General features: G+C 37.0%; 1 protein-coding gene across 1 annotated transcript in view; it reads left to right on the top strand.

The window, feature by feature from the left end:
• LOC126251591 (transcription initiation factor TFIID subunit 2) overlaps positions 1-25,678 on the top strand; it is a 135,381-nt gene extending 109,703 nt beyond the window's left edge. The window contains exons 16-19 of the mRNA XM_049952126.1: positions 3,699-3,858; positions 4,098-4,283; positions 22,547-22,783; positions 25,186-25,678. Coding sequence (XP_049808083.1) covers positions 3,699-3,858; positions 4,098-4,283; positions 22,547-22,783; positions 25,186-25,476 — 874 coding nt within the window. The 3' untranslated portion in view covers positions 25,477-25,678. The remainder of the gene's footprint in view (positions 1-3,698; positions 3,859-4,097; positions 4,284-22,546; positions 22,784-25,185) is intronic.
• The last annotated feature ends 2,116 nt before the right edge of the window (positions 25,679-27,794 follow it).

Below are 27,794 nucleotides of genomic sequence, written 5' to 3'. Positions count from 1 at the left end.
CTAAGTTCTAGGGGACTTATGACCACAGCAGTTGAGTCCCATAGTGCTCAGAGCCATTTGAACCAAATTCTCCACCAAACAATGCAAACCACAGAAAAACCAAATTAGCTGAACTGAAGTTGAAATAGATCCTACATTTTTACATAGTGCAAATAATTAAGCTGTGTAATTATGAAGCAGAAGGTGTGTGTGTGTGTGTGTGTGTGTAAAATGTAAATGTTGAGGAACAGCAGCTTTGGTCACATGTGAATGTGTAAATTGTGTACAACTGTTTTTACACTTTGGATTTTATGAGAGGAGACCACCCACACAAAGAAAAATTCCTCTAAGGTTCCAGGTCCTCCTAACTTGAGCAGAGTAGTTAAGGAAAGAATCTTTGTTAGGAAAGCTACTTATCATTTGAATACTACTTTATAGTCTTTGTACTAGCTGTCCTTCAGAAAACATCCACAGTGCATATTCTTCTGAAGTCTATGTTAATTGTGATCTTAGAATTGACTTCGTTTTCTTACTTTTTAAAAATTCTAGAACTTTAAAAATTTAAAATCTGATAACATTTTATTTGTGCTTATGCTTTTAAGGCATTATTTTAAAAACTTGCATACAGTAAACACATAGCAAATTGTTATCCACTCCGCTTCACAATGGCCTTAGTAACCTCCCCCCCCCCCCCCCATTTCCCTCATTTTCTGTAACCCTCTGTTCCATAATCCATATATAAATAGCACACGGCAGAATTTTAATTTTAGTCTTTTAACATGTGCTGATGTGATGGATTCATTCACGTTTTATAAGATTTTATAATGTTTCAGAATGCTTAACTGGAATTGTTATGCATCTTGACAAAGCTTGTAATGAATTAATCACATCTAAAGGTGGCAGTCAAGTGATGCATATGTTAATGTGAACATAGTAAATTTTAAGCTGTCTTGGACATAGTAAATTATTATATAGATGTTTTAAAGGTCACATACCTTGATCTGACTACAAGTTAATTTTTTAAAAAATTCTCTCATGCATCACATTCCTCTTTCTCCACTGTACAGTGTGTTTCTAAATTCACATTTGCTCCTTGAGGTCTGTAATATGGATGAGTACATATTATTTTGAATACGAACTCTTGTCCTATAACATATGGTTTCCACCCTGCAGTAACAAAAGGGCAAAATAATGTATTCTACTCTCTCAGGTCTACTTTGTGATTCTGCAATATTAATTCACTGTGAATTTCTTAATTGTCACATATACAACCAGTTGATGTGATAACAATGCCCATTACTAAAGGCCAGTCGAAGCAGACAGTATAACTGTGTGACATTTTATACTTGCTATCTTATCTTTTACTGACTTACAATATCTTCATCTACTGCTATACCTGGATGAGAATAACAAACTAATTAAGACTAGTTGTGTATGAGACAGCTATCATAGCAACTTCCAGTCAGAGACTGTACTGCATTCCTCCTCTTATTCTGTTTACGGTTGATGTATGACTCCGCTTCCTCAGGTAGTGGTTAATGCAGTCAGTTTTAGACAACAATTGCAGCTGGGAAAGTAAATGCTGTGATTCATTTTCATTGTGTAACTCATTTCTTTGTCCAACATATTCATTACGCACAGCAGACAAAAGAAGAGTGAGATAAATTACTTCATTTGTTCCTGTAGCATGGAAATGATCCTTTCCAGACATGAGTTTCTGTTCAAAATGATATATTCTCAGCCTCCAGTAGAAGCCCTCAAAATGCGTAATGAGAATTAATGAAGGCATCTTGCATTCTTACTGTATTTCTTTTCAAACCATTCCCAATCACACATACCCAACCATCCAAAGATTTTCTTTGATTTTTCATGTATTTTGTATATAACATGAGCAGCCTTTGGCTACAGAAGAGTGTCCAAGCCAAGTCGTCCACATTTAATCTGTATGTGTAAATGGGTGTTAGAAAGCAAAAACTCAGAAAAAAAAGATTAAGAATAAAAAATATTGTGTTATTACTTAATTTACATTGTTTATGACAAAGTACAGTTTTAAATTTATTTATATTCTAGCATGCATATCTCATCTTACTTTCCATTGTTTCAACATTATTATTGGGTTTTATTTCCCTGTGAACTGCTTTATGTGTTTGTAAAATATACTGATAAGCCAAAACATTATGACTGCTGCTCACTGCGACTTTGGATGCTGCCTGGTGGTGTTGCAGGCACATTGACACGATAACAAAAGTACGCAAGTGGAGCAGACATGGACAAGGGATCACCCTAGCAAAGATATGGGCTCCAAATTTGGAAATCCATTGCGATAAGCAACTTTGACAAAGGGCAGATTATTATTATGCAGAATTTGCGAGTAAGTATCTTGAAAATGGCAAATCTGGTCAAATGTTCACATACTAGTATTGTGAGTATCCATGGAAAGGGATAGAAGAACAGTGAAACTACCACTAGGTGCTAAATGCTTGGACATTCATGACTCTTCACAGAACATGGATTTCGGAGGCTTGTGTGCTCTATAAAATAGGATACCTGACGATCTGTGGCATCTCTACTGAAAGAGCACAATTCTAGTGCAAAAAAACAAGTGTTTCGGAGCACGCCATTCATCGTACATTGTTAACATGGGGCTCCGCAGCAGACCACGCGTATGTATTCACAAGTTGACCCTATGAAATCGTCAGTTATGATTGCAGTGGGCGTGGGACCGTTGGGATTCGACTATCAATCAATGGAAATATGTTGGCTCTTCAGATGAATCATATATTTTCTATATTAGGTCAACAGTTGTCTCGACAAGTGCCATCATTGAAATGAACAGCAGCCTGAAATATGCAGTGTACCATGGACCCAGGCTAATGGGAGCAGTATTATGCTATGGGAGACATTCTCCTGCCCTTGCATGGGACCTGTGGTAGTAATCGAAGACATGCTGATGACTGCAAACACCTGCACCCCTTTGTGTTTGATGTCTTCCCTGACTGTGATGTCCTCTTTCAGCAGTATAATTGTCCATGTCTTGGAGCCTGAAACATGCTACAACAGTTTTAGGAGCACTGTAGTGAACTCACATTGATGTCTTGGTGACTAAATTTGCCTGGTGTAAATCCTATGGAGCCTATGTTGGTTGTATTGGGCACCATTACAATGTACACAAATCAGAGGCCCATTATTTACACGAATTACATGACTTGTGTGTAGACATGTAATGCCACATACCTACCAACAAACTGTTGAATCCCTGATACACAGGATCAGTGATGTATTTTGTTCCAAAGCAGACAAACAAGCTATTAAGCAGATGGATATAATGCTTTGGCTCATCAGTGTATATTTGTCTTTTTCTTATGAATGTGTGTAAAGTGATTCTGGTTTTGTGTGTGTGTATTCTGGTGTTTCATGTTTTCTATGTGTAAAACAAGGGACACTCACTGAGAAACAGGTGGTATTCATTCAAATATACTGGTAAAGATTTACACGAAATGCTGGAATATATACACAAAATAGAACAACTTGCATACATAAGAATAAAAGTAACGTATTTTCCAAACAACTTGCCCATTATATTATGTATACATATCTTTTTCTTTTTCATTTTTTTAAAACCCACTTGTGTTCTTCCAGTTGAGTGTATTTTTATTTATTCTTCTTCCATTATACCCTGTAAACGTCTATATTTGTATCTAACAAATTTACTTTATTAGTTGCATGCTGTCACATGATTCAAAACTGCGCTGTGATATTGTGGACCTATATTACACTCTTTATGGAACTCGTCGGCCTGTCTGCCTGCCCATACCTGAGCTTGCCTCGGTCCTCACAGTAAAGCCTGAAAAAAAAAGTAGTCCTGTTATGGAGAAAGAGGTAAAACCCATTTTCTGCCAATGCTTTTTATATTTTGTGTGGCTTGTGTTATAAGGATGTCTTGTTTCGAAATGAGCACTCTGTGTATCTTTTTTAATATCATTAATTTGCCTGTTGTCTGTTCATGCAGTAAAATTCTGATGCTAAGTATGGCTATTGTACTTTGAAATTGTGTTTGTCAATAAATTTACCTGTTATTTGGTTACCATGGTGCACAGAATATATGGATGTTTAAACAGGTAAAACTACCAATACAGACTGTACCATTTGTGATGGGAGGTGTACTAGAAACACCACACCCTACTGGAGTGAAACGCAAAAGTTCGTCTCCTATGAGAGAAACAGAGGTATTGACAGATGATAATCTTGGATTGGTCACTGTAGAAATTGTTTCTGGAGAAGAAGGGAGCAAAGTTCGAGTGAAGGTAATTGTAAAAGATTCATGTATTTTCTTTTATTTAAAACATTAAGGACATATCTAAGCATTTCTTTCTTTTGTCTAAAGCTTTATAAAGAAATTTAATTAAAATAATTTTATGGTTCTGCAAGAATTGGGTAGCAACCTATCATGCAGTGACCATCCCATTCCAGAACTCACATGCTAGCTTTTATGTTCCTATTGTAGGGATACAAATGTTATTTAGAAACCAGCCTGTTAAAAAATGCTCATTGGGGGAACATAACGCTAAGTGCGTGACAGCTATTTCCACATAATAGCTTACAGTAAGTTATATAACCTTGTAAGGCATGCACTGCCTCACAAATTGTAAGATGAATCCGTGGTGAAACCATAATGTTTTGCCAATTGTCACCCTACTGCATTATCATTTTTGCCTTATTGAAAAGCAACTTGCTGCATCTCAGTTATGATTTCTAAGCATCAAAGTATAATGATGCAGAACTCTTTTTGAATAAGTTGCCTCTGCTCGATTATGTTCTCCACCTGGGTGACCAGGAAAAATTCACCCTGGGAGTAGACGTATAGTCCTTGGTAGTCACTTTGCATTTCTGTGACCTCTGAAGCAAACTTTCAGTTCTCTTTCATACCTGTATGCAGACAGTTTCTTTTTTTGTGCATGTTTATAATGAACCTCTGTTTGCAAATTGCAAACATATTTTGGTACTCTTTTAGCATTCCTATAGGCCTGTTGTTTGTTGCTGTAGCAAACTCATTTAATTGCATGATTTCCACCATCATACAAATAATTACTACCCCACTAGCAGCAGGATGGTGTAACACTGGCACAATATGATAAAAGCAGCACTTATGTGCCACAATACAATCTGAACAGCGGCACAACTGTTAGTGTCAATTGGTCTCCATACTGCAGTCTTGCAGGATATCAGTACATCATCTGATGAAGTGGTCTACAGGGAAACACTACGGCTTCTGTCAGAATTTTTGATGCTACGACAATTCCCCTCTGCACAGGAACTGCTGTTTCTACTGTAGTAGGTGAAACATCTAATCTCCAAGCTTCACCCTTCACTGACATCCCGCCACAGAGAAAGCAACATTTTTATCCATGAGGACTTACAAAAGTGTTCAGATGTAATGTTGAAGAAATATGTTTTTCACACCCCACTTCAATTGCCTTACACCTGCTCTTCCCAAGCTTTAGCATGCAATGAGCATATTCTAAAAATCCTGTACAGCAGTGAACTGGCACCCGTGTTGCTTGACAGGTTAAAACTGGTGTACCTTTTACCTGCTGGCAACCTGCCAATTCAGTTCTATTCCCATTCACCTCCTTATGTAACGAGCAACATCATTGAACTGCAGACAGCAACAATGGTAATGCCAACATCACCTAGCCACGCCAGCCTTCAAGTTCCACAACCTCCGATGCGTGTTCGTGTAAGTGCTAGTGAACACATTGCATGTCTTTGACTTGTGAGGCAGACTTTTAGTTTCCTTTGGTACATGTATGCAAACAGCCTCTTGTTTGGTGTGAGTTAATGACAAATCTATGTTGACAGGTTTTGAATAAATTTTGGTTCTCATTTAGCATTCTTATATGTGTGCTGTTTATTATTGTAACATTACTCACATATGATCACAAAATTGAATATTTTAAGTACTTAATTGAGTGGTCTGTCCTTTGTTCTGTCCTTCTGCCATTCTTATTCACTTTTAAACATATCAAAGTAGTTTGAAATCACAATAAGCATTGCCACAACCTCCGCTCCTGCAACCAACAGTACTATCTTCACCACCAGCAACTGAGAGAGAACAAAAACAACAATAATCTTTCATGAATCCAACATAATCAATATTTATAAGTAATCATAATGCAGTAATGTTGGCAAATAATGTGAAAAGCTAACAATAAGATACAATCACCTAACAGAGGAAACATTAAGTGATGTAGGAGATTGCAAAGTAAATTATGTTTTTATTAAACTTATTGGTTTTACACAGATGGACTAGCTTGAAACTTTAAAAATATGCAGCTCATTCAATTTTGTAGTGTCAAATATACCCCAATACCTATTAATGAAGTGTACCAACAAAAAATGAGAAATGTGATAAAATGTTCTAAGATCTTGGAAGTGCATATTCAAGAAAACTTAAACTGGAAAGAATATTAAAATAATTGCCAACTTTGAGGACATATCAATAAGTTAAGATAATTGGCATATTTCCATTCATCGATAGCTGAAAGATAATGTTCTGTGGCAACCCCTTACTTAGACAAAAAGCATTCATTACACAAAAGAAAGTAGTTATAATTATGTGTGGGGCAGTGTTTAAGCAATAGGAAATACTAACCACAACCTTTTAATACTTTAATCAAATATGAAATTTGTTGTTAACAATCCATTTCAGTTTGAGAGTAACAGAGATATTTACAAATACAACACTAGAAGGAAAAATAATCAGCACATTCCAGTCATTTATTAATATGATTCATATAACTGGCTAGATAACATCAGGTTTGTTAATAATGTATTCATCACTCATCTCTGCCGTTACAATCAGATATTACAGTCTAATGCATTTTCGCAGTGACCCCAAATAAATGATAAAATTGTACAAAATTAGTAAAATTATTTTTACATTTAGTACACAATTTTATCCTCAGAATAAATCAGATATTTTTATGTTCAACTATCTTTGAAAATTTATTCCAAGCTTTAAGTAGTTGAATGGCTTTCATTGTTATTAGAAACTGTTTATCAGTTCTGTTGTATTTTATGTATTATTTGCCTATATCTAATCCACTTTTGTATCATAAACCAGAAAATTCTCTAGAAATTTATCTGAAAATGATTCAAAGTTTAGAACTGATGTAGGAATAACAGTTGAAAATACAATGCATTTTTGATATTTCTATGAAACAACACTAATGAATAGTTTTCTTTGATACTTTGTTGTCTGTACCCTGAGAATCCTTTTTCAAATCATAATACTAAATGGATGTCATATCAGATCGTGGTAATTGTTATGTCACTGAAAGAGGAACCCTCCAATCTTGTATCTCTGTATGATGTAGTTTGTTGGCAGAAAGTAAGAGAAAATATTGCATGTAATTCATGTAAAAACTCATTTCACATTTTTCAGTTTGCAAAAATCCTGTATGGTATGACTGCAGCAATTCTTTTGAGCAGAATTCTTGAAGATTCAAATTGTTTATACAAGTACACATGCATTTTGTGTGCCCATCTTTTAGTAAATCCTGTCATGGTAAATTACAATTGAAACAGTAAGGGCTGTTGACTTTAGGTAGTTAGAAAATAACTGATTTAACTTTGCCTGGCAAGCTCGAACTCACGTAGTTCAGCGGCCTACTTTACTGGCTGTGGAATGTGTCCCAATTTTAGTCAGCTGTGCCCAATAAATTATTTATGGTGCAACAGATGTTATGAGTGATGTGTGGTTGGTGGTACTGTTGCTGCCGTCATCATTGTCTTCTGTCTTACGATTGCTTTGATGCGTTTGAACCTCCTTAGTGCAGTCAAGCTTTGGTCTTCCTCTATAATTTGTGCCCTCACACTACAGTACATTATAACATTGATGACTCCTTAATGCCTCAGAACATGTTCTATAAAACAATCCCTTCTTTTAGTAAAGTTGTGCCATAAATTTCTTTTCTTTCCTATTTGATTTGGTATCCCCTCATTAGTTATCTGATCTACTCATCTATTTATCAGCATTGTTGTGTAGCTCACATGTCAAAAGATTCTGTTCTCTTCTTGACTGAACTGTTGTATCACCTACATTTCCTTCCACACAATGCTACACTTCAAACAAATAACATCAGAAAACCCCTCCTAACTCTTAAATTTATATTTGATATTAACAAATTTCTCATTTTCAGAACATTTCATTGCTGTTGCAGTCTGCATTTTGTATCCTCACTACCTCGGCGATCTTCAGTTATTTTGCTGTGCCAATAACAAAACTTATCTACTTCTTTTAGTGGCTTTATTTAATCTTTGTTGATATTCATCTCACAATCCTGTTTTGTAACATTACGTTATGTACCTGTGTGGTAATATGCGATCGGTAGCAGTGCCTCTGTCGAATCTGACGGAAAAGTGGTTTCTGAAGTAGGCTATTTTAAATAATGGGATCTGCACCAGTTTACAGTTCAAACACTTTAATTGAACTGTGATGTTGAATAACCTACACATTATGGTTAGATAGTGTGTCATCAAACATAGTTTATGCAGAGATGAAATTAGTCACATACTGCACTTGGTTGATGTCCTATAATGACAATAGTTCGAGAGCAGTAGCCTAACATAGACATAATTGAACACAATAATTAACATGTAGTCAATAAATCATTAACACACTGCCTAATTACATTGTCCTTCCAAGTAGGTAGTAATATCATAACAAATCCGCTATGCACAGTAAGTATAATTTGAAAATAACACAGTTCACAGTTCATGACTATTGTCACAGTTTGCAGAATACATTATTGAAGATTAACAAAGTTCATGAGATTAATTGCAAGTTCACAATCAGTCACTGAATTACAGAATGATCTGGATGCAAAAGTTAGATAAAAATCTGCACCTTCTGCAGACTGACTAAAATGACTTCTGAAAGTTTCCTTTTATAAGTTTGCAATAATTAAAATTACATTCAGCTATTGTTACTTGCTGTATTTCCGTTAGTTGCAGTTAAAGATTTCAATTTCTGAATAACTGAATAGTGGAATAAGATTTGTTTTGACTGAGGACTTTTAGATAAAATAATAATTTCCATTAAATTATGTTAGCTAGTTTGCGAAAATATGGAATTCCATTTCAAAAACAATGCTTTAACTATGAATGCTAATTACTCTGAAACTAAATGTGTTCAAAAGTTACTATGGTATTTTCAACATTATCTATGTAATTGCTTTACTTGTGTTCATATATTTTTGATTTACTTTATCAGGATGTTTGTTATTGGGTGTGTGTTTACACATAAACAATGATAATAAAGTGTATGTTACTGGTATTCGTGATCATCATGGTTTTGGCAAAAGAAATGTAATAAATACTAAAGTTAAGTTAGAAAAGCCTGTGGCAATATTTGAGATTTTTGGTACTGTGTACATCATAAAAATAACACCACCAAAGATAAAAATGGTGATAGGAAGAAAAACATAACGGGGAGAAAGAATCCCGTGTTTAGTTACAGTTTCAAGATGGCATCCATTCTGACCAAATGGTCTTGCAAGTCCTTTAGCGTCTGTGACAGAATTATAATGTGACTGGAAAACCACAAAATTTTAATTTCTTCTTCCTGAACTTTAATCCTCTCTCCAAATTTCTCCTTGGTTTCCTTTACTTCTTGCTCAGTCTACAGACTGGATACTATCAGCTATGCGGGGTATAACCCTGTCCCATTATCTTGTCAGTTACTGCTTCTCTTTCATGTTATTTGACTTTGATAACTGCGATGTGGTTTGTGTACAGATTGTAGATAGCCTTCCCCTTCCTGTATTTTATCCTTGCTACCCTCTGAACTTCAAAAAGTCATTCCAGTTTACACTGTTAAAATCCACCTACAAATGCTCTGAATGTAGGTTTACATTTCTTCAGTGTGTCATGTATTATAAGTATTTCCTCACATTTTTCCTACAATCCTCTGGAACCCAAACTGTTCTTCTCTGGGGTCAGGTTTTACCAGTTTTTTCAGTCTTTTGTAAATAAAGTGTGTCATTATTTTGCAACCATAACTTATTAAACTGATGGTTTAGTAATATTCACCTGCTTTCTTTGAAACTGGAATTATTACATTCCTCTTGAAGTCTGATTATATTTCACCTTGTTTATATATTTTGCATACTAGGTGGATTATTTTTACCAGGAATCTTACTGATTCTGAGACAATGTCTTCTATTCCAAGTGCTTTTTTTTCAGCTTAAAACTTTAGTGCTCTGTTAAATTCTTCTCATAACATCGGATCTCTTATCTTACCTTCATTTACTTTCTTTTTTGTTTCCATAATGTTGTCTTCAAGTTTATTTTCTTTGTGTAGCTCTTCTGTATGTTCATTATTTCCACTTTCATCCTTCACTTCTTTGCTGGCACTGGCTTGCCATCTGCCCTCTTAATGTTCATACAGGTACCTCTTTTTCCCCAAAATTTCCTTAATTTTCCTGCAGGCAGCATCTAACTTCCCTTTAGTCATCCATTCTTCTACAATTTTGTATTTCTTTGCTAGCCTTTAACTGTTGTGCATATTTTTTGTAGTTCCTGCCAATCTCATTTTTAGATGTCTTTATTCCCATTTCTTGCTTCATTTGCTGTGTCTTTGTATTTCTTCTTTTTTCACTTAAATTCAGTTTATCATGTGTTATCTAAGATTTTTACTAGCTGATGTCCTTTTACATATTTGATTCTTTACAACCTTCACTATTTCATCCCTCAAAGCTACCCATCTGTTTTGCATTGTTCTCCTGTTCCTTGTTCTAGTAAATCATTGTCTAATGCTGGCACTGAAATGCATACAACTTCTGTTCTTTTAACTTATCTGGATCCCATCCCCCCAATTTCCTAACTTTCTGAAACTTCTTCAGTTTCAATCTGCTGTTCATAACCAATAAACTATGGTCATAGTCCACATTTGCCAGTGGAAATGTTCTGTACTGTAGATGTTGTATTGAATCCTCTGTCTTACTCTTTCATAATCTGTCGGAAATCTTTTGGCATCTCCAACCTTTTCCTCATAGACAATCTTCTTTCATAATTCTTCATCCCAGTCTTAATCATGATTAAAGTGTGCTATGTGCAAAATTATACCAGGCACTTTCCCTTTTCATTTGTTTACCCTGTACTCAGACTTCAAAAAAGAAGTTAGTAATTCCAATTTCATAGAAAGCAGGTGATGACTGGTGTGAATATTACCAAACTGTCAATTTAGTAAGTCACGGTTGCAAAATACTAACATGAATTCTTTAAAGAAAAATGGAAAAACTGGCAGAAACCAACCTTGGGTAACATCAGTTTGTATTCCAGAGAAATGTAGGAACATGTAAGGCAATACTTATACACATAAGGAAATACTTATCTTAGAAGATAGGCCAAGAAAAGGTAATCTGACATCTCTAGCATTTGTAGGCTCAGTGAAAGGTTTTGACAGTGTTGAATGGAATATTCTGTTTGAAATTCTGAAGATAGCAGGGATAAAATACAGTGAGTGAAAGACTATTTACAACTTGTACAGGAACCAGACAGCAGTTATGAGAATCAAGGGGTGTGAAGGGGAAGCAATGGTTGAGAAGGGGGGTGAGACAGTGTTGTAGCCTAGCATTAATGTATATTGAGGAAGCAGTGAAGGAAAGAAAAGAAGAATTTGAAGTAGGAATTTTAAAGTTTAGGGAGAAGAAATAAAAATTTTGAAGTTAGCCGATGACATTGTAATTCTGTCAGACACAGCAAAGGACTTGGAAGAGCAGTTGAACAGAATGGACAGTGTCTTGAAAGGAGGATGTAAGACGAAAATCAACAAAAGCGAAACAATGGTAATGGAATGTAGTTGAATCATATCAGATGATGCTGAGGGAATTAGATTAGGAGACAATACACTTAAAGTAGTAGATTATTTTTGTTAATTGGGCAGAAAAATAACTGATGATGACCAAAGTAGAGAGGATATAAAATGTAGACTAGCAATGGCAAGAAATATAGATCAAAGTTGTAGGAAGTCTTTTCTGAAAGTATTTATATGGAGTGCAGCCATGCATGGAAGTGAAACATGAATGATAAACAGCGTACACAAAAGAAGAATAGAAGCTTTTGAAATGTAGTGCTACAGAAGAATGCTGAAGATGAGGTGGGTAGGTCACATAACTAATGAGGAGGTAGTGAACAGAATTGGGGAGAAAAGAAATTTGTGGCACAACCTGACTAGGAGGAGGAATCAGTTCGTAGGACACATTCTGAGAAATCAATGGATCATCAATTGAATATTAGAGGAAAGTGTGGGCGGTAAAAATTGTACAGGGAGGCCAAGAGATGAATACAGTAAGCATATTCAGAAGGATGTAAGTTCCATAGTTATTCAAAGATGTAGAGACTTGCACAGGATAGAGTAGCATGCAGAGCTGCACCAAACCAGTCATCAGAGTGAAGCCCACAACACTCACCCTAGTCCATGTTCTCCTCCTATTTTTACCTTCCTACTATTGAATTCCACTTGCTCATCACAGATTTTCATTTCCTTTAATGATCTGAATAATTTATTTTATCTCATAATACATTCTTTCAGCCTTTTCGTCATCTGCAGAGGTAGTATGATGTTAACCTATTACTGTGTTAGTCATTGGCTTTCTATCTATCTCTGCTACCGTAATGCCCCCACTATGCTGTTAATAGTAGGTCGTACACATTAATATTTACTTTTCCAATTATTTGACCTATTCTTGTTTGATTTTGTGTGGGTAAATCTGTACTCATGTGTCCACAAGTCTTGTTGTTCCTGCCAATACGCTCCAGTAATTCTCATTATATCAAACTTCACCTTATCTGTTTCTGTTTTTAAATTTTGTAACCCTCCTAACCAATTAAGGGAGCAAACTTTCTCCCCAATAATACCCAAACAAATTTTTTCTTCCTGATGACAACATGTTTTTGAGTTGTCCATGCTTGAAGATCAGAATGAAGACTGTTTTCCTGCAGAACATTTTATCCAGAAGGATACCATCATCATTAAATCATGCAGAGCTATGTGTTATCAGAAACTAGAATAGCTGTAGTTTCCTCTACTTTCAGCCATTCACAGCAACAACATTGCATGACCATGTTGACTGAATATTACACGGCCCCACATCAGTCAATTATCCAGAGTGTTGCGCCTACAGCTACTGAAAAGTCTGCTGTCCCTATTCAGAAACCACATGTTAGCCAGGCCTCTCAATAGATATCCATCTGGTGTGGTTGCATCTATGGTACCATATTTGTTTTAGTGAGGAATGCAGTCAACCTGATCATGGCGAGAAATCATAAAATATCACGTATACTTTTACTGTAGAATACTATTGTGGGTTGATAATAGCATCAAAAGTGACCTATTTAGCTCAGTGAATAATATAATGACTATAAATAACCATTGTCCACATAGCCTAACCACCTTACTGTTGCTATGGTTGTGGTAAGTTATAATATATCCACGTATGAGATGAAGTTAGTCACCATTAGATATGTATAACAACACCAAGTGTGGCCACATCAAGTGTTTGTGAAGTATTTATAAAAAAAATTATTGGAATAAGCCTTCCAAATTGTTTTATACAGTTATATTTTTTGTATGTTCTTATTTTCAAAAATTCACCTCAGATTTGTGCATAACACCAAACAAAATAGACGTATGATGTTACTTTGTTAGCAGCCTGTGCAAGAAGTTTTATAAGAAAGCACTGTCTCCTTTACAATTTTCAACCCCCTCCTCCAGATACTTCTCTCTGTTACCAAATTAACTATACCTTGATGCTTCAGAGTGTGCCCTATCAATGAATCCATTCTTTTAGTCAAGTTTGAAAGCTTCTGTTCTCTTTCTGTCCATATTGTTTATTATCCATGTTTCACTTCCACATACCTCAACAACATAGAAAAATACAGTGGAACCTTGCATGGCGAGCATAATTTGTTCCAGAATCTTACACATAGTGTGAAGCAGTCGTTAAGTGAAACAGTTTATCCCATGTAAATTAACATAAAATACAATAATGTGGTCCATGTGGACAAAGTACTGAAAGTTTTATCTTATTTATGCCATTCATTCAAAGAAAGTTATACATACATTATCATGTACTTTATTATTCAGGGTACATAACTAATTCTTTTTTACTAGGAAGCTATCTGTAGTCATTTGTTTCTCCCAACGCTTCTTGAACATGCAACACAGCATTATTGTCAGACAAATTTGTAGCGTATGTGGGGGTGATGATTTTCAATGTATGGTGCAGCTGATTCCCATGCTTTCAGCATTTCTCATATTGCACCAGAAGATTGCTGCTTTACTGTTACTGCCTCCTCCTGCTCCTGCTCCTGCTCCTCCCTCTCCCCTCCCCCCTCCCCCCCCTGAAGAACTCGTCCACAACTTGCTGCTGTGAAACACTTTGCAACTCCATAAGCTATTCAGTGGTCATTTCTTGGCTGTGATCTTCCACAAGCTCATCGGTATGATTGTTATCCACTTCTAGTCCGATGCTCATGGCCAAAGACACAATCTTGTTGACTACAGGCTCCACAGGTACTGACTCAAATGCCCCAGAGTCATATTTGACAACACACTCGGCCAAAGCTTCTTCCTAGCATAAGTGAGAGTTCTCTTGGTAAACCCTTTCCATGCCTTTTCAATCATCTTGATGCGGACAACGAAGTTGAAGTGATATTTCCAAAACTCTCTGAGAGTGAGATTGGTAGCTCAGTCAACTTAAAGCAATGCTCAAAGAGTGCTTTGGTGTAGAGCTTCTTAAAGTTAGAAATAATCTGCTGGTCCTTAGACTGGAATAATGGAATGGTTTTGGGAGGCTGAAATTCGATCTTGATGAATTGAAATTCTACAATGAGGTGGTCATATAGGCCTGGAGAATGGGCAGGAGCATTGTCCATAACAAGCAAGACATGGAGTGGCAGATCCATCTCCATCAAATATTTTTTTGCCAAAGAACCACTTCATTGATCCAATCACAAAAAAAGATCCCGTGTCACCAAACCCTTGTTGATGGACCTTCACATCACATTTAACCTGCTCTTCTGGCCTTCATGCTTCTTGAAGGGTCATGGAGTAGTTGACTGGTAAACAAGCAGTGCTTTCATGCTCAAATCGCCGCTTGCATTGCCACAGAATAGGCGTGTGACACAGCCTTTCATTGGATTGTGACTGGACAATGCATTCTCCTCTGCTGTTATAAAGGTGCCCGCTTCGGCATCTTTTACCGGTATAGACCTGTCTCATCACAATTAAAAACTCTCAGAGTCTACAAGCATCTTGAAGGTGTTGATGAAGTTCTCTGCTCCATTTGTGTTGGACATGGCTGCTTCGTTGTGCCTCACAACGCTGTGGATGCCGGTTCTTCTTTTCAACTTCTCGAACCACCCACGACCACCCTTAAACACACACTTCATCCACTGATGATCCAGGTGTCTTCTTAAAAAGGTTGGCAAAAATCATTCTCGCCTTCTCACAAATGATTAATAGTGTCGCCTTGCAATTGCTTTTCAATTGTCCATATAAGGCGCAACATTTCGACATCATTCAGAATACAGAACCAGTGTTTAGATACTCTTGTCACTTCCTTTGAAGCATCTGTCTCCTTAATCTTGCCTTTGTTCTTGAAGATAATGCAAATAGTTGATGAAGACCGATTGTATGTGAAATGCTCACACCACATATGTGTTTTTCAATTATTTTACTGTCAATTCTAAGGTCATTTTCTTTCCCTTATGGTTATCTTCAGGGACATTTCTATGAAGGTTATTACAATTTGCACACAAAAAAAAACACTGTGTAAACACAAGTTTAGAAATATGTGTGGTGACAAGCTGCACTAACATGGTAGCAGAAACAGTGCTATACCCAGATTGCAGTACATGCAAAAGACATTGTACGACGCTGCTGCCGATAATGAAAGGTGTTCATATTGTTGAATGTTTCCCCTGCCACATGCGAGCGGCTGGTGACATCACACTAAATTATTATCACTCATTATGCAAAACAGCGATTGTTAAGTGAGTAATTTTTTTTTACAATTTGTTTTGGCTGTTACGCAAACTGCACATTATGGGAGGTGCTAATTAAGCGAAGTTCCACTGTTCTGTCAGAAAAGACACTTAAATTTATATTTTTTAGAAAATATGTTCTTGCTATTGCCACACTGCATTTTACATCCTCGTTACTTCTGTGGTCAGTTATTTTGCTGCCCAAATAGCAAAACTCACCCACCAATTCTGCATCTAATTCCCCATCATCATCTGACTTTATTTAGCTACTCTCTAAACACTCTTATTTTATTTTTATTCATCTTATAACCTCTTTCCAAGGCTCTACCCAGTATGTTCAACTGAGCTTTCAAGTGCTTTTGTATCTCAGCCAGAAGTATGTTATCAGAAAATTGCTAAGTTTTTGTTTCTTCTCTGAACTGTAATTCATTTTTCAAATCCCTCCTACTGCTGTGCTTGAACAGATTTCAGAAAAAAATGCTTACGCAATGTATAATAACCTTTTTTTATTCTCTTTCATTCATTCATTCAGAGTGTTTGTTTTTAGTTTATGGGTGCTCAGCAAGTCATTCATTCTTTGTGTTCCATAGAGCCCATTACAAAGGAGAACCTCCAGAGATATGGAACTTGTCAGGGTATACATTAACAAAAGACAAGAAATGTATGTACAGTAATACCCCACACTTATGTAATAGATGGGAGGTAAATGGGGGTCCAATTTTGCATATAAATACATACCAATTATGTTCAGTTGGGACCAGAGACTAAAGAAAATGGTATAATGTAAAAGAAAAATGTTTAATAAAATGTTCAACATTACAACAAATTATATTACAGTGCAGTATTATACATTGCAACAATGTAAAATGAATTTATCAGTTGAAGATAATGGGTAGTGCCTTCCAAAGAGGTTACAAGATGAATATATATGAAATAAGAGTATAAAAGTGTAGGTTCATAAAATCTAAGTCTCATCTGATGAGAATTTGTTTTTATTTCCGTGCAAAATTTCCTCATGGCATGCTAACAAAATTTTTATTCCCCATTTTGTAGCAGAAATTTGCTTTTCATTGGAGTCTATTTTGTTTAAAATTTGTAACCTATTTTCAGTTTAACCAAGGCCCCTTGTCAAGTTTGCAACCATCATTTGATCTTCTGATTCATTGAATTGGGTCTAAAGTAGTAGATTGTTTAGTGGTTTGCTCTTGCTCATGCATTTCTATAAGCTTATCAATTGTCAACTCCTGATTATGTGATTCCAGCAGTTCTTGAATGTCATCACCGTCCTCTAAATTTGTCTCTGCAAGATTGACCACTTCTTCAATCACATTATAAATCTGGATCTGATGCTGATTTCCCCTGATTTTCAGTGGTGAAAAAATATGGACACAGTTTTTTACAGTCACTATTTAAAGTTATTTGCGAAATTTCATTCCAAGGTTTCCAATAATTCTCAGAGTGTCTACAATATTGAATTGCTTCCAAAAGCCTTTAACGCAGAGCTCATTGTTTTGTCTCATAGCTTCATACAGATGCTCAAACCATTATCTGTAGTAAACTGTAAATGTTATAATGACTCCCTGATCCGTCGTTTGAAGCTAGCTGGTTGTATCAAGGGACAAAAATACAACTTTCATACGTGGGTCAAAATTAGAGTAACGGGAAGATGATTGTTTAGCAGCTTCATTTTACGTGGGATTTGTTTTAATTGGCAATAACGTTTGTCTTCCGATATGAAGTAATGATGAAACCAATGCTCAGAAGAAGCTGTCACCCAAGACCTAGTCTTTGACTTTCATTTCTGGGTGTCGGCTTCTCTTTCTGATCATTCATTTGGACATCACTTCATATGTGAAGTTGAAAGTTATTGCCAATTAAAACAAATCCCATTTAAAGTAATGCTATTAATCAACAATTCACTGTATCATCCTCCCGTTACTCTAATTTTGACCTGTGTGTAAAAGTTGTATTTTTGCTACCGTATACAACCTGCTTGCTGAGGCCAGATTGTGAGCACCTGCACATGATGAGAGAAGCATTCTGGGTGGTGGGGATAAGGAGGAGGTAGTGGCAGGGAGGGGAAGGGACGGAATGGTAGGGGTGGGGGACTGTAAAGTGCTGCTTATGGGAGTGTACAGGGACAAGGTGGGGAGAGGATAGGGCAGCTAGGTGCAGTGGGGAGTTAGATGGAGGGCGGGGCAACTCAGATTTAGATGCATTTTTTAAAGCTCTTGGATTTTCTGAGTGATAAACTAAGAGGGGTTTTGATTTACAATCACCAGCTGCATTCTCACCATCCATCACTCTCAGCTAGTTTTAAAATCTGGAAAGTTTTTCTCTTCATGCATGATAAAAGTTCTTTTAGGCAGCTTCTTCCAGAACAGACCAGTTTCATCTAAGTTGAATATGGTTTGGCTCATATAGCCACTTTCTTCTGTCACTGCTGTGAGTTTTTCTAGGTACAGCAATGCAGTCTATTTATCAGCACTGGCCACCTCTCTACCTTCTGTGATGCTGTGCCTGCTATGACGACTTTTGAACTGGCTAAACCAATGATTACTAGCTTTAAGTACAGGGTGTACATGAAGTCTGGGAACACTTTCAATTATTTATTGCACAAGAACCAAACATTGTACAGATATCATACATATGTCATTTTCAAGAGAAACCCTGAAAGTTTTTTCTTTCTTGTATACTGCCACAGTGTTGTTTGGTGATTTGCCGATAGTCAACACTAGTTGCAAACATGGTGAGTTCAGGTGTGGAGCGAGCTTTCTGTGTGTTGGAGTTCAACAAAAACAGGTGTGCTACAGCTGTTCCTGGCAAAGAAAAATGGACATCCCAGTGTGAGTGAAATGAGTGTGGAGAAATCAGTGTGTTGTGCATCCTGTGAACTCAAAATGGCTCCAATGATAGTGTGAAAAGTCCTACAACAGAAGCTGTCTATGAAACCATTCAAATTGCAGCGTGTGCAGAATCTCAGTGCTGACGACAAAGACAAGTGTTTTGAGTTTTGTTCCCAGTTGCAGCAACTGAATAGGGCTGGTGATGGCATTGTTGATCACTTAATTTTTAGCGACGAAACCACTTTTCACATTAATGGGAAAGTGAACAGGCTTAATTGTCGAATCTGGGGTACAAAGCATCCACATGAATCAATTGAATTTGAGTGTGATTCCCCAAAGGTAAATATTTTTCATGCCTTGTCACGTCGAAAACTGTACGGGCCATTCTTCTTCGCCGAGAGCACTGTCACTGGGTATTCCTACTTAGACATGTTGTAGCAATGGCTGATGCCTCAAATGCAATCGGACTTTCCGTCCATCTTTCAGCAGGATGGGGCTCTGCCTTATTTTCATCATGAAGTTCGTGGGTACCTGAACACAGAGCTGCCGCATCAATGGATTGGCCGTGCTACATAAGGGGACAGCTGTTTCATTAAATGGCCATCGGGCTCACCAGTTCTCACTCCGTGTGACTTTTTTCTGTGGGGACACATTAAAGATCTGGTGCATGTACCGCCTCTACCACATGATTTTGCAGAGCTCCAGGAGAGAGTACAGGAAGCGACTGCCACAGTCAATGATGCCATGCTGGGACGGGTATGGCAAGAACTCAATTATCGTATTGACGTCTTCTGGGTCACTCATGGTTCACATATCGAATGTTTGTTAAAAAAAATTTTGAGTTTCTCTTCAAAATGCAATATGTGTGTCATCTGTACAATGTTTAGTTCTTGCGCAATAAATAATTGAAAGTGTTCCTGGACTTTATGTACACCCTGTATTTCATCTTTGGCTGCCTTCTCAGCTTCTTCTTTCAGTCTCTCAGAAATTAGCTTACTGTGAGAACACACCATATTCTGATCAGCACACTTTTTCATTCTTACTTGATTATCACACCATAATTTTAACATTATTTCCATCTGCATGATAATAACATGACATTTACGAATGCTACTTGAATTCCAAGATTGAGCAATTTTCACAGCTTTGAGAATTTTTTCATTGCCTTTTATAACTGTTCTGATTTTTGATTCTGGTAGATCAAACTTCTTTGTCAATTCACAGATTTTAATTTTTGCATCAAATTCTTTGTTAATATTGAGTTTACATTCCAAAGAGAGTGATTTTCTTTTCTTGTTTGATGCAAATGAATTAATTCGCTTAATTTGAATGACATAGAACCTATCAATGACACCAGTTCCGTGAATAAGATGATTCTGCACAAAGCATGTCTGAACCTGTCGTAAACTGATCACTTTGTGGCCGGAGTGGGGGAATAGAGGTGTGCAACACTCAGAAATATGAATCACATAATTCTGGATTTTTGTAAAATAGGGTAGCGTGAGTCAGTGTATTACTATACTGTGTTAACAATAAACTATCACAATAGTGTTTAGTACTATGCTGTTCATGCTTATGCTATCTAAATTTAACCGAATAAATTAGAAATAAATCTCCTGCTTCTTCTATTGTATTATGCTGCCCAGCAAAAGAAATGAAGCACCCAGAAGACATGGTCAACATAACTTCATACACATACATACCATCAGTGGGTGGGTAAATGATTAGAGTTGCAATTCTCAGTGACAAGTAGAACGGTTACCAGAGTACATTACTGTTGTTCATGTCCAGTGTTGTTACTAGGTTTTGTAGGACATAAGAGGCATGAATGGTGTCAGATCTGAAGTGATCATTGTGAAGGATATGGAAATGCTGTGTACTCGTGTGAGACAGAGTTATCAGCACCTGACAGTATTTGAAAGAGGCCTTGGGTCTCCATTTGGCTGGCTGATCGAATTATGCAATATCCAGATTTGTGGGGCATTCAGATGTGACAGTGGCCTGATGTTGAAATGCATGGAAACAATGGAACAGGCATACTCATTGTCAAATTTTTGTTTGACCATGTATGACCATTCCAAGGGAGGATCGCGGTTATGTGCACCAAGAACTTCGTAACCCGTTCAACGTATGCTTGCCATCGAGAACAAGAAATGGACTCCCTGTAACATTCATTCTCATCTGATACCATTGGTTGGAGACTAGAAGAAGCAAGATTAGGTTATTATTGTCCCATGGATAAGCTTCCAATAACACAACAGAAATGGCTGTTTTTGGAGTGGTGCTTTGACGGGAAGGCATGAACTATTGATGAATGAAGTCAATATCATTCACTGGTGAATCACAGTTCTGCACTAGCCAGATGACCGTTGCCAACAAGTATGGTGGTGAACTGAGGAGAGGTCCCATTCTTAAAATGTTTTTGAGAGGCACAGCAGTGTTACTCTTGGTATCCTTGTGTGGGGAGTCATCGAGTAGACTTCAGATCATGGCTAGTAGTCATTGAGATAATTCTGACAGCACAATGCTGTGCCACGGGCACGCTGGCTCCTCATGTGTTACCTCTTATGTGACAGTATCGTAGTGCTATTTTCCAACAGTACAATGCATGTCTCCACAAGGACCGTGTTTCCATAAACTACCTCCATGTGGAAGTGCTCCCATAGCTAGCAAAATTCCCAGATCTGTCCCCAATAGAACACATGTGGAACCAGCTCAGTCATCAACTCCATCCCAGTACCATCATTCAGGATTCTAGGCCACATTGCCTCAGGGCACGATACAACAGCTTTATGATACCCTTCCCAACTGAATCAGTGAATGCATCCAGGCAAGAGGGGTCGGAACATTACAGTGATAATGGGCTCATATTGCCAAGTTCTCTGTACATTTGGCTCAATATTATAATCATTGAAATAAAATCAAAAACCTTATCAACTCTTGAACTCTTGAAGTTTCATTTTGTTACCTGCTCCCCTTCTGGGTGCATCAATATTTTTTGTCAGGCAATGTATATAGCTGGAGTTTATCTGCTATTAGTAGCTTCATATTTACTTGATTACAATGGTACTCTTGAAAGAAAATATACACCCACGCCTACATCTGTAAATACAGAGTCATATTCACAGCACATTACTACTTATCATATAGGTTCACAGTGAATACTGCTACTTGCTGTGCAGCTAAAAGAATTTTTAAACCTCTGAATTTAAATATTAAAATAATTTGAAGAAAAGAATAGCCAATGTAATATGTTTTTAATTTGTAGAGATTCGCAGTTTCTTGCTTCGTGTTTGACAGGAGATTCTTGAATACCTTCCCATGGAGTATGTAATTCCATTCTGAACCTAGACAAGGAAGCAAAGTCTACATGAAAATTATTTTTGTCTTTTATTGTGACTTTATGTGTCACAGTTCAGCTGAATCTAATTTTTATCATCAGTGGCAAAAACCATTAAGGACTAAGTTATTGGAAAGTGAGTGCAAAAATTCCAAGATTTTTAAAAAAAGCTTTTGCATGTTGTATGGTTATCTGTTTCACACACTATTCGTGGTTCTCATTTTTGCTGAATAAACACTAAGAAGATTATTCCATAAGATATATGACTCCCATTATATGATTGTTTTTATTACTTTGTTTATTTCTGAAATACCTCTTTATCTTTGATCAGGAGTCGACACCGATACCAAATGCTCCAGTACCTGGTACATCTAGAGCATCAATGCCAGCACCAGGGCAAGATTCAGTCCAAGAAGGAGAAGTGAAAACAGAATATTTCTCAGATAACTCACAATCTCTTCCTGGCATCATGGGAACGCAAGGTCCAGTTGGATTTGAACCAGGGATGTTCCGGAAGGAAGGAGCAGAAGGTGAAAGCAAGCATCATAAATCGGATGCTGTGTCTAAGGTACGTGTCAGCTATTCTACATGTATGTAAAACTGCCATGAGAGAGAGGAGCTCACATTTGTTTGATAAATGCAACAATGTGGCTTAGAAAAGTGTCTGGTTTTTGGTAAATTGTAATTGAAAAATGCTAAAGTGCCCAATTATTACTGGTAATAGGCAGAGGAGTTGTGGAGGAGAAAATAGATTAACAGAACTTTTGGGGGGAACTTAAAAAATGCCTAAGGAAAACACTGATAGGATTGATGTGTTAAGTTTACATCCATAACTTAGAGTGTACCTAGAATTTGAGCTGGAAGGGAGAGGGAGGCCCGCAACTCATATTACAGTGCTGGCAATTAAAACTGCAACACCATGAAGGTGACATGCAAGAAACGTCATATTGGCATGAAGTATACTACATGGTTCCATGTTGTTTGGTAGTGCCTTATGCATCCTGTCAGAAATAAAAACTTTTCTCAGCATATGATGTATTTGACATAGTAGGGTTGTGGCTTATCAGCACTGTGGTTAAAATTATATAACATTGCTGCTTGCATTGGGAAGGCTGCCAGACTATCATACACTTATGGAATCCCGTGGATTCAGGAGGGCCATACACAATGGCAACCAGAATCTCAGTTGCTGCACACAGCTAGTTCTCAATAGGACAGATTTGTTCACTTGGCTGTGCAGGATCTTACAGCCACAATACCTACCTTGACTTAGGAAATGGCGTCATTTTGCAGCAAGACAAGTATCGACATGAACAGTCTGGTGAAACCTGGAGCACCAGGGATTGTCAGCATGGCTACCATCCTCGCAGCTTTCCTTGATGCAGCAACAGAGAGAGTTGCATCATCAGTGGTGCACCAATGACAGCCAGGTCTAGTCCAGTGCCATCATTTCTGTCAAGCCTGGGTCAGTGTGCATCGTCATGATGGCCATATCGCTGTGTGGAAGTCCTGAGGAGAAGGAATGTTGACAGGTTGCATGCATCATCATCGTCATGGGCTTAGCATATGGCCTGATGGCATGGGTTGCCATTTGGCACACAGTATGATCACCTTTGTTTACATAGCTGGTAACTTGGGCAGCAGGCATTCAATGAGAGATTAGCATGTTGTACATGGGTAGACTATTAGAACAGCTAAGGAGAGATGGAATGAACATCAGTGACACACCAATCTAAAACAATGAAGCAGGTTAAGAGCCGAGCAGTGCCTTGAATATAATCAAGAAATACTGTACGACAAGATCAGCATTGTGGTGCAGATGACAAGTTTGAGGGACAGTGTAATTAATGAGTCTGTCAGAACAAAGGCATCAGAAAACCTAATAAATAGGGGCAGAGGTTTCAAATTAACAAAGGCAGTCCAGGCAGTGAGTACACTTAAAAGCAAAACTGGCTGTAACTGAAGAAGGTGACTGGGTCAGTCACCAACTATTGTGCATACAATGGAAACAACATTTAAAAGTACACTATTTGCACATATTACTTTGCTGTCTGCTATATGATATTCAGACATTTATAAAATACTTTCTATACTTGCATTTTTGGAGTTTTGACAGTGGTAACAGGAGGAAAAAATTGTGAATTGAAGATGCAGTACTACTGGAAGATTTTAGAACCTGAGTCATTAGGCATCATCAGTTTCAAAAACAATAGCAGCAAACAATCAAAAAGTTTAGAGACTTCGTGACAGATGGTTGTTGGTACAGCTGCTACTAGTCCTTGCCACGTCCTGGCTTTTTTGAAATTGATATTGAAATGATACTACATCTGTGTAGTGGAGAAGAATGGAAGTTAAGTTTGTGAAAATCATACACAGCTCATAAAATTGAGTGCGTGTTGTCTCTAAGGTGCGAAGAAAAGTGTGTGTGTGGGTGTGTGTGAATGCGCGCATGCACGTTTGCATATATGTGTGCATGTGCTTTAGTTCATAAAAGTTTTCATGCAAGATGTAGCTAAGTTCTTAATCTTGTTTACATGCCTTTCAGTGACTCAACACCTCTACAGTTCAGTGAGTTGTTACCTTTACTCCTTCAATTATTTACATTCCATTGTGACTGCCCAGTAATGGATTTATATTTGTAGAAATGTTGACTATTGGGTATACATCATTACATGTAGGTTAGATTTCAGCCCACAGCCATATTCCATATATAGCACATAAATTAGCACTTAATCAGCCTTGTACACATCTTGAGAAAATATTACATTTGAATAGCTCAAGAAATTGAAGAGTGTGTGAGGAAAGAAACAAGTTTCTGTAGACAAGAAGTGACAGGTAGCCATGCCCTTGATGTAGCCAACTTGGAGTGTCTGTGTTTCAAATAAATATTTATCATGTGCCTATGGACACTCAAACATGACATTATTTTTATGTAATCTCCTCTTTTTTTACATGGCATTTCTGTTTCAGCTTAAGAAGAAGAAGAAAGACAAGAAAAAGCATAAGCATAAACATAAACACAAACACGATCATAAACATGGAAAAGAGAAGGATAAAGATAAAGATAAGGACAAGGACAAAGACAAGGAGAAAGACAAAGACAAAGATAAGGATAAGGAAAAAGAAAAGGAAAAAGAAAAAGAAAAGGATTCCAAAGAAAAGAAAGAACCTAGCAAACTGAAACTTAAAGAAGAGACACTAAGTTCAGGAAGTTCAAGTCCCAGTCCTTCTGCATCAGCATCACGTGAATTCACCTTCTGAAAGCATAATATTTGCATTTATACAGCTCTGATTTACGACCTATGTTTCTCTTTGTCTCACAGTTTTAAAGAGTTATCTCCAGGTTTCTAAAGCAAATGTAAGAATTCTTTCAGTACCAAAGTTTTGGACTGTAACTGTATAAGATGCAGTGTTTCATTTTTTGTTTGTTATTGTATGTACTGAATAAACAGAATTTTATCTAGATTACTAGTAATTATAGTTGCAAGTTTTATAACCTACATATCAGGATTATCATAGTAACCTTACTGCTGAAGTTGTGGTTGCAGACAGAACTCAGTAGACAAAGTGAGTGGTTTTTTCAGAAGCTGAATTGAATGTAACAGCTGTAAACAATATCTCACAGTTAAACCATTATCTCTCACCGTTACGAGCAGTCATATTGGTTTTGCATCTGAAGAATTAAACACTTTTTAAAAAAGCAAACAGGAAGTGAGCATCTTAAACTTTGGTGCAATCTTCTCAGTGAAATACTGATCTCAGTGAAATACTAGCTTGTAAAGAAACATTTTAACATTACAAAAATGTTATTTGACAGATAATGCACTTGTCTATCTCAGTCTCGCTATCAAATTCTCCTGAATACAGAGAATCAAGTGTTTAAATAAAGGATTTTTCACATTATATCGGGCATCATATTGCTAGTAATGATGACAGTGATGGAAGCCTTACAAACCACAAGAAACATAAAATTATACTACACATTCTGCTTGGCATACAGGTAGAAAAAAAAGCATTTCCAGTGATGTCTAATAAGCCTGAATCACCTTTAAATGAAATACAAATCATCAGTGTAATCAGTAGTAAATAAAATTTAATAATAATAAGTTTATTGGAGACAAATAGCTATATGAGTTCAAAGTGCAATGATGATAACACATGAAATTAGGAATTTTATGTATTGTGGTTTGCACATTCACTTATTGACCATGTCCTTTTGTTACAGAGTTCTATAAGGTAACGTTTGCATATTTGATGACACAGTTTACACTCATGCATTACATTTGCTTCATGATCAACATGTTGCAAATAAGGTGGTGGAAACCATAAATTGCCATTTTGGTGATCACGTGCCTCATTTCATAGTTTTCCTTTGTCCACGTTCGGTCAGTCATGGTGCCTATGCAATAAAATTCTGGAGGTATGTCTTCCCTTTTTTCCTTCAACATAGACTTTCCAAAGTGCTGGTGTTGGGTAGCATCAGGTTTGTCCGTAGGTCTTCGGTGAGGAATGGTACCCTTGCCGGCAGATATCCGAGTGTGGATCATGTTATTTTGTACACTCCAATTTTTTTTTCTCTATTTAGGTCGCCTCTCCTCTTTCTAATGTTGTTAGGTTTATCACTGTAAGATGTGGTCCAATAATATCTATGCCATACATCAGTATTGGGGAGATTTTGGCTCTGAATAGAGCCATTTCTGTCTCTAGACTGAGGAATGTAATGTATTCTGTTTCATGGATTGCCATTATTGCTTGCATTGCATTATCTTCTACATGTTTTGTGAAATATTTTGCAGTTGTTTGCATTGTGGTCCCTAGATACTTGTAGTCTGGAACAATTTTTAGTTTTTGCTCCCATATTACAATATCGTCTGCATATGCATATGAGATTACACTCTCCCTTTGGTGTATTATTACAGTTTCTTCCACTTCAAGGATAAATAACAGAGGACTCAGTGGCTCTCCCTAAGTACTCTGGTTGGAGTATTGGCTCTGATAGGGTGAAGTTGTCCGAGATCCTTATTTGGTTCCGTCACAGTCTTGTGCTTACGATTTGTATCCATATGTTGTTTTCACTTAGGGTTTTCTCTAGTTTTTTGGTCACTAATTTTCTGTGTATAAAGTCAAAGCCTTTTGTGAAGTTTATAAATACCACATAAAAATTTTCACTGTCTTCAAGGGCTTTCCATACTCTCTTTAGCAGGAGTTCTATTGCAGTCACAGTTGATCTTCCTGTCCTGAATCCCATTTGGCTTTCAGGGAGGTGTTTGATGAATGTTTGCTTTATTTATTCTATTATTATTTTTGTGAATACTTTGAAAGATAAGTTTTCTAGGACTGTGCCTCTGTATTTGCTATGGTTCTTGGGGTCTCCTTTTCCTGTATATAGCACTTTTACTATTGACTGCCTCTGCTGTTCTGGAATAGACACTGTTTCTATGCACTTAATGTAGAGTTTTGTTCACATTGGTGTTAGTATTTGGGCAGTGTCTTTTAAATATTCACTATAAAGTCTGTCAGGGCCTGCAACTTTTTTTGTTCTTGGTGCTGTTAATGGCATGTTTGACATCTTCTGTGGC

This window comes from Schistocerca nitens, chromosome 1, assembly GCF_023898315.1.
Source record: "Schistocerca nitens isolate TAMUIC-IGC-003100 chromosome 1, iqSchNite1.1, whole genome shotgun sequence".
NCBI classification, from domain to species: domain Eukaryota; kingdom Metazoa; phylum Arthropoda; class Insecta; order Orthoptera; family Acrididae; genus Schistocerca; species Schistocerca nitens.
This window is presented reverse-complemented; position numbering and strand designations above follow the sequence as displayed.